This window comes from Periophthalmus magnuspinnatus, chromosome 4 (assembly GCF_009829125.3).
Source record: "Periophthalmus magnuspinnatus isolate fPerMag1 chromosome 4, fPerMag1.2.pri, whole genome shotgun sequence".
Taxonomy (NCBI): domain Eukaryota; kingdom Metazoa; phylum Chordata; class Actinopteri; order Gobiiformes; family Gobiidae; genus Periophthalmus; species Periophthalmus magnuspinnatus.
Window position 1 is genome coordinate 27,288,012 of NC_047129.1, and position 13,585 is coordinate 27,301,596.

The 13,585-nt window shown below is 38.5% G+C and overlaps 1 protein-coding gene across 2 annotated transcripts in view; it reads right to left on the reverse strand.

Annotated features, from left to right (window-relative positions):
- pde4ba (phosphodiesterase 4B, cAMP-specific a) overlaps positions 1-13,585 on the reverse strand; it is a 224,040-nt gene that overhangs the window by 109,301 nt on the left and 101,154 nt on the right. For both annotated transcript variants that reach the window (XM_055221043.1, XM_033965773.2), the window contains exons 2-3: positions 913-1,107; positions 26-62 (exon numbers count right to left, since the gene is read on the reverse strand). In XM_055221043.1, coding sequence (XP_055077018.1) covers positions 26-62; positions 913-1,107 — 232 coding nt within the window. The remainder of the gene's footprint in view (positions 1-25; positions 63-912; positions 1,108-13,585) is intronic.

The window sequence follows — 13,585 nt, forward strand, 5'->3', positions numbered from 1 at the left end:
TATTACAAAAAAACACTAAATTTACCTGAGCAAATGGGGTTACTATCAAGTCATCGCCATGTCTGAAAAACAAGGGGTACAAAACATATATTTGCATTCAGTTTTTCCAACGCAGCATATTTACAACACAGTAAACGTTTATATTCCCCAAGAGTTACGCATTGTGATTACGGACTAAACGTTTTTGACCAGAGTGATTCCTAAAATGGAGAGGAAGTTGGTTATGGCTCACAGACATGGAACAAAACCTTGTATGGTTTAAATCCTCCTGTGTGCTAAACGAAATGTCAGAAAATAGCTGATGACTGTGCTAAACGGGCATATATTTGTATGTTACGGAATTTGTCTCAAAATGTTCGGAATTGTTAAACTACACCAGTTTACAGTCGCAGTTGTCTCCTGGGAACGTTTGTTGGAATTACTGCAGGACACAGGGATACTGGCTTCGTCACGTACTGGAAAAATAAGTCTGCAGTGTTCCGTCTGCATGTAATTACGGCATTTTATTGTCGTATAATCAGGTAGTGCTAGTTGTGAGAGCTTATAAACTCATCGTGGTGAATGATTAGGATGGTCGGAGTTCATAAGTTAAGCGAGGAATAACTTTGGACCACTGCAAACTGTTTAAAATGACCTACTTCTGTCTGTTTTTCACGCTTTTCAGACATATACAGCGGCAATAATTCTGTCTATTGCTGAATGGTTGTGTCGTTACAGCTCGGAAGCGATGGAGGAATTACGTGAATGATTAGGATGGTCGGAGTTCATTAGGTAAGCGAGGAATAACTTTGGACCACTGCAAACTGTTTAAAATGACCTACTTTTGTCTGTTTTTCATGCTTTTAAGACAAGTACAGCGGCTTTAATTGTGTGTCTGCTGTTAAGTTGTTGAGTTGTTGGTTGTGTCCTTACAGTTCGGAAGCGATGGAGGAATTCCTGGACATGGACTTGGGCGACAGGTCATAGTCACTGTCGGAGCGGTAGAGGAAGGACTCGCGGCGTTGGTTGTGGCCCGGGAAGTTTGTGTGGAGAACCAACCCTGAGCCCGGAGAGGCTTGAGGGTCCAGAGGGCTGCAGCTCGCCGAAGGGCCATTCTCCACATCAAAACTGGAACACAGACACACACGTAACACAGGTTTAGTATGTTAAGTCATTTCGGATTGAAGAACGAGATGATGTCGCACTTGCAGATGGACGGCAAGAGACAGTTTTCCTTGTTGATCACACTGTACTTTGCCGTGAACACTCCAAAAGGTACATTTACACATCGAGAACCTGAGAAATCACTATGTTAGAGCATTTTAACCATGTACATTTTAGCTTCTCCCATCTGCATTAAGCATTATTGGCCTATTAAAACCCAGCAATAGCTACGTAAACACTCAGGAGTTCATATTTTAGTTCAGATTTTAGTTCAGTTTAGTGGCAATTTCACAATAACCCAATAACAAACTCTTTTTTATTAGTCAATAGAAAGGAGTAGTGTCTTTAATATTACCCTGTGGTCTAGTTCTGTTACAAATCAAGTCCATTCTTTCTGTTTTATTCAGGAAAAGTTCAATTTTGTTCTTTGTATGCACATTTTTTCCGTATCCATGCTTGTTCTAACACGTTTTTGACACGTTTTTAGTGTCAATATGGGTATCAAATCTGTAATAGTGGCTCCAGTAGTAATACGCTGACTGTTTTGGTACATCTTTATCATAAAGTAGCCTTGGCAATACATTCATCTTAAAGCATCACGTCATTTTGGCTCCAAGCTGAACATATGAGCTTCCATAATGTAACCTAATTTTGTGCCCTTGGATTATTGTGCAGAACAGACCATCTGGCAAGACAAGTTACAGTATTTTCAATGTAATCTAAATCAGCACCATTCACAGAACTGGATATAACAGTGCGTCCTGGTTTGGTCGTGTTGTAGTTTTGTCTTGATGTAGTTGTACAGTACGTCGGTTTGCGGTGTTGTTTTAAATATTTATTCATTTTAGTGTGAATTGGCAAAACGTCTGAGATCAAACCGGACAAGAAGTAGTGACGCTAACAGTGAGGTTGCTTCGGATCTGTTGTCAATTCTCTTTGTACTTTGACTTTTGTAGCAAGAAACTGGACTATTTCTTGTTTTATATTGCACCGATTAAAAGTCAGGCTTATTTTTGCGCAGGAAAATAACACTGAAACCCATTTTTACGTGTTTTTAATAAGGCCAACTAGTTCGCCGTATCACCTAGCTCCAGTTGAGTCCCGATTTTGACTTTTGTTTGTCAGTATTTCGTAAAGTCGAGCTACTTTTCATTGCACGTACCAGATTGTATCGAGTAAAATAAAACCAAATATTGCCCCAAGATTAGATTGACTTTCACAACTTTTTTCCTGAGAGCACAGTGACACGCCACGCTTCCCTCCGCGCTCAAGGCCGGTCTCGCTCTCAGACTCCAATTGTGCCCCGAGATGCTTCTTCCTGTTATTCCGCACATGAGTCCCTTTCATGTTAGCTTCAGCACGCGGCTAGACAATGCTCCTGTAGTGTCAACACGTACCAGGATGGAGGATCTGGTGACTAAACAGACTGCTCATGAAACGCTCAAAGACACGCCGTTGATTTGACAGTTACAGTAGACGTGACTGTAAGTGGAGGAGGGGGGTTTACAAGTGTATTTAACTGATTCAGCACTTGAATATGTGTGTATATGAAAACACGGGGAGATATATCGGGTTTTTTGTTGCTTAAGGAGCGGTTTGAAACTAGGTCGATCACGATAACAAATAGAGATATATTGCTGAAGTAAATATAGACTATAAACGGTAATACTAAAGCAGAATTATCCCCCAAAAAAGTATTCTAAAAGTGGATGTAGTTAAAAAATACAAACTGAAATAAATACAAGACAGAATGCAACACGTCAGTAGTTTGCTTGTGTCTGTAATGAGTCATTGAAGTTCAATAGTTCAATATCGAAACTTCTACAGCTCAAATCGAAAAATGAGCCAAATTTTCCCACTAGAACATGTGTCAAACTCAAGGCCCGCGTGCCAAATGTGGCCCTCAACATCATTTTATGTGGCCCTTGACAGAATAAATTAAAAGGTATGACGATGTTAACATGTTATTTTATCAAGAGATACACCATTACACAGCTATATTTAAAGTATAGTGTATTTAAAAAGTAAAAAAAAATAGTTACATTTATTTTACGTCTGGCCCTTTGAGCGCAGCCATTTTGCTGATGTGGCCCTTTGTGAAAATGTGTTTGACGCCCCTGCACTAGAAAGTAAAAAAAAAGTCCCCAAGATAAATACTGACCTCTGAAAATGAATATTACATTCTTTCTCAAGTGCAGCTTTTGTCGATAAGCATTGATTTGCGATGTATGTTTAAATAATAAGATTCTGTTCAAAGTTCACAGTTTAAACGTGTCAAAAGAATAGACCAAAAGACTGAAATATGAACTGACAAACTAAGGCAAGAATCACGGCAAACCCTAGAACTAGAACAGACTGTATTTGCTAAAATGAGCCCATGAATCCACTGTGTACATATTGATTGCTACACGAGCAAGAATCACGACTAAGAATAATCAATCACGTTCATCATAGAAGAATCACGTTTCAGAACCTGTTTGTTCAGACCTAAACTACACAGTTAGCAGTTTTTTTTCTGCAGAATAAGACAGGATTTCGATTCAGTTGCAATGAATCTTGACGCCCTATTTGAAACTTATTTAAAATTATTTATAAAAGGAACCAAGAATACACCTGTAAGCTCATTTTGGGTCTTTTGGGATGTTATTACTTTACCTGAATGATATTATACCTACATCTATCTCCATGGAGACAATCAGGTGACACCAGGCGACTACAATCACTAGTACATAATATACTTTCATAGGTATAATTATACACTCATGTACTACATTCATTTTCACTGACACAGAGAAAACGTTGCTCCATTTTTTGTTTATATGTGAGATTTACGACCCTATAGCCTCTGCCGTAGTATTATATAGTATTATAGTATTATAAATGGAGAAAGTGTGTAACATGTATCGACACGCTCCCCTGCTCCTCTGCCCTCCGGTCTGCGGCTTTGTGAGGCCAGCACGTGCTCAGACAGACCAGCGTAAAGCGCCTTCAGCTGCTCCCACTGTGGAGTCGTGTACTGCACATGGATCTAACCCTCTTGATACTTTGTTGTTTATAATATTATCATCATTACTGCATGGGCGTTTTTTTTCTTCATATGATAAAATCTGGATTATCTGGATAGTGTTTTGGAAATCAAGACGTTTTGACTTCCACCCAGACGTCATTTTCAGTTTAAAAGTAGCGACCTGAGACAGTAAGATTTATAATACGCCGGAATAAACAGCCGAGCGTCTCAGAGCAGTTCCATTAATCTGACAAATACTTCTGGATGGGAGTCAAAACGTCTTGATTTCAAAAACAGTGGCCAGATGACGAGCGTTTTCTTCCACGGACCATTCCAGGACAAATGAGTGACTGCACTGACATTTCAAAATGGATGTTATTATTTTGCCAATATTACGATAACGCATCAAAACTCTCCCATTACAACAGCAAATATTATGTATATGGAAATCTGTATGACTGTCACAATGGGCCGGTTAAAAATAAGTGAGCGGTAACACAAAATAAGTACCTTTTGGCCCGTGTCTGTAAACTACAAACGTTCCACTGCGTCATGGAAATAAAATATAATAACAACACAACGCAGAGTAATTCAAACACAGGAATACGCATTCATTTTCCCGTTCACATCATTTTCGCTGCCCTTGGTCTGACTCAGTCCCTCCCTCCCTCTGTCTCTCTCACGCACGCACGAAGAAGGCGAGGATGAAGAGCGGCAATCATGTGACCCGCTCGTGAGGTAAGAGGAGGAGGGGGGAAGGGGATCGGGGAAGGGGGGGGGCAGGTGTTGTGACTGTTATAATGTGAGTCTAATGCAGTTACCAGAAGGCCGAGAGGAAGAGAGGAAAGGAAAGGAAAGGAAAGGAGGAGGGGAGAGACTGCTGCATCACCGCCCCTCCGCCGCCGCACCACGCTCATTCATACGGAGAGGATGGTGTGTTGTTATGTAAGACGTTTCATACAACTGAAGAAAACAAGACAAGACTGAGTGTATAAAAGGAAGGTTTAGGGGGTATAACAAGTATTTTATAGTACATAGAAAGGAGGCATTACTAAAATAAACCAGCACTTGCAGACTTAAGCCGGGTGTCTACTGCAGGATTTGGGCTGTCTGCGATGACAGATTATGACTGATTATGGGGGGAATTGTCAGCGGCGGCGCAAAATCGTGGGTCGCTGCTTCTAAAATCAATCTCTCTCGAACATGTGAGCAACGCAAACAGTAGAAAGAAGTGGACTAAGGAAGTGTGACGTCACCCGTAGCGTTCGGCTCCAGTTAAATGAAGCTAATCGAGGCTAGCGACTAAAGGGGAGAATATGGCGCTACCGGGAGTGACCTCAGGGAACGAAGGCGTCTGATTCGTCTGTTTTTAATGATTATATCTTGCTTTACAGACACAATAGTGAAATAAAAAAACACCAGGATCATGTAGAGCGGGTTAATACGGACATTTTAAGACCAAAAATGATGAGCCTGACAGCAGTAGTTGCGGAGAGAAGCGACAATTTTTCAATGTAAAGTGAATTCGAGCCAGAAGCGCGCCCATGCTCACTTCCTGTTTGGAACGTGGCGGCTAGCAGGTTAGCTATGTACGAACAACAGTAAACACAAAGTAACAGCAGAAGAGCTCAGCCGTGAATCGGGACCATATCTTCTATTTTCCCCTTTCCATTCGCTAACACGTATAAACGCCAAAACACTGCTAGCATCTAATGTTAGCCTCATGTAATCGCTACAATGTGACGTTCACAAATCATTTTAGGATCGTTTACCAAGTCAGTAAAGTGTTGGGAAGAAAACAAAGTCAAAAAGACATGACCCATGTTTAGCTCCAGTCAAATTAAGCTCAACGAGGCTTGTGGTTATAGGAGCGAATTTGGTGCCAAGTTGCGTATTAGGAATTCTGACCGCGCGTATCATAGCAACCAAAGAGCTAATCCGGAGCAAGGTTGTTGGAGCGACCTCGGGGAAAGAAGGCGCCTGATTTGTCTGTTATTAATGTTCTATATCTCGAGTTACGGACACAATAGCGAAATGAAAATACCAGAATCATGTAGAGAGGGTTAATATGAACATTTTAAGACCAAAATGATGAGGCTGACTGCAGTAGTTACAGAGCGAAGGGACGTTTTCTAATGTAAAGCCAATTGTAGAGCCATAAACCAGAGCATCTTATATTATCATTTATCATTTGGGAGAGCTATTTGTAACAGTATGATCTAATGTCTGCTTATTAATATTGCTTGTTTTTATAGCTTGGAATGCTAAGAGGAATCGTGTGATGGAAAATATGATTAGCAAATAATGGTTATGGCAGTACTTCAAGAGACCAGTGCAAATACAGTCTGTACAAGTTGTTTTGAAGAGGACCTAAGACGACATTCTGTGGTTCACTGGGCTCGTGTATGTTGTGGTTTTTTTGTGTTATTTCCTGACAGCATTCATGACAGCGTAACACAAAGACAATTAATAGTCGAAACTTGAATGCAATCTTTGACTGGTAAAAGTAAAAGTAAAGTAACGTATTTTCAGTCAGTGTGTCAGCGAAGTGTTCCTTGGAGAAAAAAAAGTCAGATTTAATTTAAAGAAGTCCTATTGTGCGTGTATCTGCTCTATAGCTATAATCTACAACACCAGTGGATCGTTATGTTATAATTTGCACATTTTAAATCGGAATATTCATCTTAAATGCCTGACTTTTGGGTTGGAAAACTGCGATGCCCAATGGATGCTGATGTTGCCGTAAACTTTGGGTGAGTAAATGTTGAGAAGAAACAATTATAGCAAAGTTAAAAGCTCTAAAAAGTTGACTCTGCATAAAAAAGTCTGCTATAAGTAATTCACACATGCTGTTGTCTTTTATTGATTTATTCCTATTGATTTTATTTGCTTGATTTATTTGATTTTATTGTTTTATTGGTAATTGTTTTATTGCTTTAATATACATATTTATTATTTTAATTTTGCTATTTGATTGTAGTCTAAATGTTTATTTACTTTACTAATTGTTTTTATTTATAATGTATTTGTGCAGCACTTTGGAAACTGCATTTGTTTGTGAAATGTGCTATATAAATAAAGTGGATTGGATTGGATTTAAGTGAATAATTTATTATTTTGGAGCGTCCTGATCAATTTCTGAACCAGCTGAGGAAGCAAAACACTCCTTGTTCCCAAATATAAGGAACCAGACACACAATATTTGGTCTTGTTTTTTTTTCAAAATGGTGTGATTTGGTAATGTTGTACTCAAATAAGGTAAAAAAACAAAACTAAAACACTGAGGTAAGACACTGAGGACGTATTTGTCATTACATAAACATTGCACAATCAAACCCAGGACCTTCTCGCTCTGAGGCAAACGCAGTACAACAAGCAGCAGCGCTCTTGTCCTTCAAAAACCGTTATGCAGAGCTCAAATCTGTTTTTCTTGTTATGTTTGTTTGTATGCTGCGCTCACTTTGGAATATTCTGTGTGGCCAAAACAAAACTTTGATGATGATGATGTCAATTGTTTCAAACCACACGCACAGAGACAAAAGAATGAAGAATGAAACCAAAGTACCATTATGTCACCTGTCTCTATGTAATAAACATATTGTACAGTACACCATATCCTTACTGTCCAGCACGTACACACATTCCGACTTTCAATGTAGTACAGTGTTCCTCCGACTGTGGCACACAAGCTCCCTCAGGTGGTACGTAAGCAGCTCTTCAGTTTGTAGGTTAGGCTAATTTTGAGTTCATTTTATCCACTTTTCTGTCCTCCTTTTGATAATTTAGCTTTTTAGACTCGTTTTAGCCTTAGATTAGACCTGGGATAGTCCTGTTATAGACCAGCTAAATCTTTTCTTTTGGTCTATATAACATTAAAATACTTGCAAAACTTATGCAAAAGTCTTGCATCTGTTGACATATTGAAAAAATAAGCAGTTTGTAACAAATACATGCAAAAGTAATTTGTCTTATTAAAACATGAACACTGTCAGTTTTTTGTCCTCCTTTGGATAATTTACAGCTTTTGACCTGGTTTAGCCCTAGATTAGACCCGAAAAAGCCCTGTTATAAATCTGGACTAGCCCTAGATTAGCCCCGGAATAGTGTTGTTATAGACCTGGTTTAGCTCTAGATTAGACCTGGAATAGTCCTGTTATAGACCTGGTTTAGCTCTAGATTAGACCTGGAATAGTCCTGTTATAGACCTGGTTTAGCTCTAGATTAGACCTGGAATAGTCCTGTTATAGACCTGGTTTAGCCCTAGATTAGACCTGGAATAGTCCTGTTATAGACCTGGTTTAGCCCTAGATTAGACCTGGAATAGTTCTGTTATAGACCTGGTTTAGCCCTAGATTAGACCTGGAATAGTCCTGTTATAGACCTGGTTTAGCCCTAGATTAGACCTGGAATAGTCCTGTTATAGACCTGGTTTAGCCCTAGATTAGACCTGGAATAGTCCTGTTATAGACCTGGTTTAGCCCTAGATTAGACCTGGAATAGTCCTGTTATAGACCTGGTTTAGATCTGGTGGTACTCAGAAAGCCAAATCTTTTCTTTGGTGCTGTGAAAAGTTTGAGAACCAGACTAAATCATAATTACATGACTTCTTGCAAACTTTTTGGAAAACAACCCAGGCTGTTTAATTAGTGATAAAAATATTCCCTTTGTTGATGAAGTGAAGGGGAACAGGAAGGTCAAAGGTCAAACGCTTAGCTCCGGTAAAGACATATGGGCCTCATATTTGGGGAACTCAAACTCATGTGGCTTTAAGAAATCTAACAGACCGTGAACGCAACACAAGGATCAAAGACGCTTTAATCCTTCACTACAAATATTTGATCACAATTTATTTGAAAGAAACTGGTCTGAAATGCGTCTCTTGAGATTGTTGTCAGAACGAGCTTGATCCTAAGAGTAAACGGTGACGAGAAGAGTAGTGTCAGACCAAGCTGCTGTTATTTTGTCCTAAACAAACCAGGAAGTGGTCACAGTGACCTCACAATGAGACTAGGAACGCACCACATTCCGTTCCCAGGGTCTGCCCGTTGTGAGGGGACATGCATGACCACCAGCAGGGCCGAGTACAAGAGTACAAGAGGTACAGGAAGAACATGTACTCACTACTGCTGTTAGTACGATGACTACTGCAACGACTACTGCGACTTTACTAACACTGTAACCACAACCACTGACTACAAAGACACAGTGGGTACAGGGTAAATGTGTACTGGCAAGTACTGTTACTACAACTATGACTACAACGACAGTTACAACAAATACAACTACTACTACAACCTACTATTACCATTACTACCTACTACTACCATTAATACCAACTATTACTGCTACCTACTACTACTACCACTACTACCATTAGCACTACTACAACCACCACCACTACTACCACTACTACTGCTACCACTACCACTGTTACTACTACTACTACACTGTAACCACAACCACAACTACAACAATAATTACTACGACTAGTACTACTACTACTACTACTACAACCTACTACTACCATTACTACCTATGACTACCATTATTACCTACTACTACCACCACTACTACTAATATCACTACCACTACTACCACTACTACTACTACTACTACTACTACTACTACTACTACTGGTATCACTATCAGTACCACTACTGCTACTACCACTGTCACTACTAGTACTACGCTGTAACCACAACCACCGACTACTGAGACACAGTGGGTACAGGGTAAATGTGTACTCACAAGTACTGTTACTACAACTACAACTACAATGACAATTACTATAACTACTACTACAACCTACTATTATCATTACTACATACAACTACCATTATTACCTACAACTACAACCTACTACTACTACTACCACTACTACAACCACCACCACTACCACCACCACTGCTACTACTACTACTACTATCACTACCAGTATTACTACTACTACTACACTGTAACCATAGCCAATGACCACCGACACACAGGTCGTCCAGGCTAAACGTGTACTCACTACTACTGTTACTACTACTACTACTACTACTAATACAACAACCGTAACCACAACCACCACAATACTTCAAGTACTTCAAACTTAAAAGGCAGATTAAACTGTTTCAAAAACTCAGCATGTTCCAGATCTGACCTGTAACATGGTCTCGGTGACATTCCCTGCTCGTCTCCATGGAAATGCAATACAGTCATGTCTAACGCAATACAGTGGAATATTCCGACGCAAAGCAATAGACGAAACGCTTCACAGTAGACGCTTCACAAGTCAAAGTTTTAGTGCGGTTTAAGTAATGTAATATTGTAAGCTGAATACTGCACATTAGCTTGACTGAAAGGACCAGTTAATTAGCGAACAAACAAGTCCATCTGAGAAAGTCAAGACGTCACTTTCCTGGAGATTTAATCCGTTTTAAATGTTACGTGGTGAAAACATGATTCCTCTGAACTGGGAGGTATGTAGGACAACACTGCTGCCAGTATAGACACATGTATCTTTAAGACAGAGTACTAAAGAGCAACTGTGGAACATTCTGGACTCAAACTATTGTTCTTTGGAAATGAGTGTACATCCCCAGTCTGAGACAATGTGGTCTCAGGGTGACAGTGGAGATGAACCGACTTCCTGTGCAGTAATCGAGAATAATAATAGATTTTTATATAGTAAATCTGAACAGGATATAACACGACAACCCAGTGTTTTGCTTCTGTTGTCAGAGATTCCAGGATGGACGCACGAAAAACACAACTTTATAAGGAAGTGACGTGTGGAAATGTACAAATGTATCAGACTAAGGTGGTATTATTATCTCACTAGGGTCATGTGTGAATTCATAAGAAGTTTACTCATTTGGCTGTTGCGTAAATACTAGCGATGGGACTTGTGGCTCGTTTACTGGATCTGAATCTGTTGGATCCATTCGTTTCAAAGAGCCGTTCCAAGGACTGGCTTTTTTATTATTTATTTATATGACAAAAGCCAATGTGAGAACTAATTTTATCCACAAACGAATCGCAGAGAGAAACGATCAAGGCTCAGATGTGTTTAAAAACTGTTATTTTGATGTTTTTCGTGTACAAAGCTCGCACTCGTGTCGCCTGATCTGCTTCTGTGCTGATTCTTGTGTTGATTTACAATAAAAATGCATAAAAATATGAGAAAGAATGAGAAAAAAATGAGATCCGGCTCACAGTTTGCGTAAAAGAACCGTTCAAAAGAGCATCACATCGCTAATAAATACTAAAATGACTTGACAGAATGATATCTTTTGAGTGTCAGTCGACTTTTTCTTTGCACTAGTGGGAAAAGTTTGGGTATTTTTTTGTACTACGATGAGATTTACGCTGTAGAAGATTGAATTATTAACTTCTACGCCTCATTATAGACACAAACTAAGTACTTAAGTATTGCATTTTATTATTTATTTATTTGTTGCAGTTCGTGTTTTTACGTTTACTTCATGTTTTTGCTTCAATATAATCGTTTCTCGTGTATTTTTACTTCAGCAATATCTCACACTTCACATTGTGTTACCGTGACAAGCTTCTATAATATTAAAATAGCAGCAGAGTTTACGCAGAAGGCTTGCATCTGCTGACGTATTGAAAAAGTAAGCAGTTTGTGACAATGTGTGGTTTTTAAGAGGGCGACAGGCTCTGAAGACGGAGACACACAAAGTAACACAAAGCACAAGTGTTTTTTTCTTAGTAAAAACAAGCACACTACCAGTCAAAACTTTATTTTCATGATTATTTGCATTGTAGATTCTCACTGAAGGCATCAAAACTATAAATGAACACATACGGGATGTAGTAAACAAACATAAAATCAACATAAATCAATAGTGGAACGGGTGGCTACTTTGAGCATTTGATAATAAAATATACAAAAAAAATGTTATTTGACTTTTTTCTTTGCGGCATAAGTCCTCACATGTTGCCTCATATATTTGATGTCTTCCATATGTAAATAAATGTAGAAAAGGTTAAGGTTTGGGTTAAGTTAGTGGTAAAATACATAGAAAAAGGTGTGTGCATACTTTTGACTGGTAGTAAACATTTTTAATACTTCACAGATATAGATATATTGACAAAAATGACATCTCATCATGATAATACTATCGTTAGTTAGTTAATCCTTGAGAAATGTCCTGTAAATGTCATGGTTAACATTCAAGTATTGCACAATAATACACTAAAAATGCACCACTAAAGCTTGTTTTATTTAAAATCTTTGAAAGGTGTTTGTTATAATTACACATAACCTCCAAAAAGCTATTCAAATATGATAAATCCTTCCACACATCCTCCACCACTAAATGCTTCTTCCACCACCAGTCACTCAGGTGTCTTGCCTAAGGACACACTGACAGGTTAGAACGAGGACACAACCATCAACTTAAATCAGGGATCTTTTTGAATTAAGAAACATTTCCCAACAGAACAGTTATTCAGAATGATTCAAGCTTCCTAACGACTTAATGGATTAGAGCAAAGAGCAAACTAAAGTCAGAAAGAGCCATGTTTTTGTGTTTTTTTTACAAGTAACATGTTGTATTTATGAGCTTTGTGGACTTATTTGAAGTGTTTTTCAGGGTGTTGGGGGTTTTGAGTAAATTATATGTAATCTCCTGCATTCTGGTGCTTTTTTTTCATACGTCAGCTGATTTTAATTTACTCTTGTCACGATAAATGATCTTTAAGTCATGTATTGTGTGGTAATAACTGCTAAATAAGAACAAAAATGAGACTGTTAAATGTAATCGATTCATTTTACATTAAAACTACCATAGAACTATAATAAAACCTGGTGGGTGAACCCAAGATGGCGTCATATTGTTTACAATGGCCTGTGCTCGTTTGCCCATGGGCCCAAAAATACAAATTTTCCCTTCCAGATTACTTCCTCAATAAGGGCTAGCACCTCCCACCATGCGACATAAAAAAACGTGTGCCGAGTGACCAGTTCTGACCAATCCGTGACAGCTGATAGAGCGGAGCTACGTGGGCTCAGAGCGGCGCTATTCTGGTGCATTTTATGTGTAATATTTACCAAAAAAAATCATAATTCTTTCCGATTTTATGCATGGGATTTGCTCAGAGTTGTAAAAAATCTAGAAAAAATATATAAATAACTAATAATAATAATATATATATATATATATATAAATAAAAATGATTTCTATAGAATTAATCCACTTTGGTATGCTACAAAAACTGTCAAACACTATGACAAACTTCAGAAATAAAGTACATCCAAACATTTTTTTCCTAAACTCTCAAAGGCCCAGATGTAACTGTAAGATAAATGTGACTAAATGTAATCAAATGTAATGTAAAATAAATGCAACTACTTTTTATCTTGTTAATTAACCAGTTCTATATGTATTACTTATTCAAGTTACAAATATTGCATATGGATTTGCA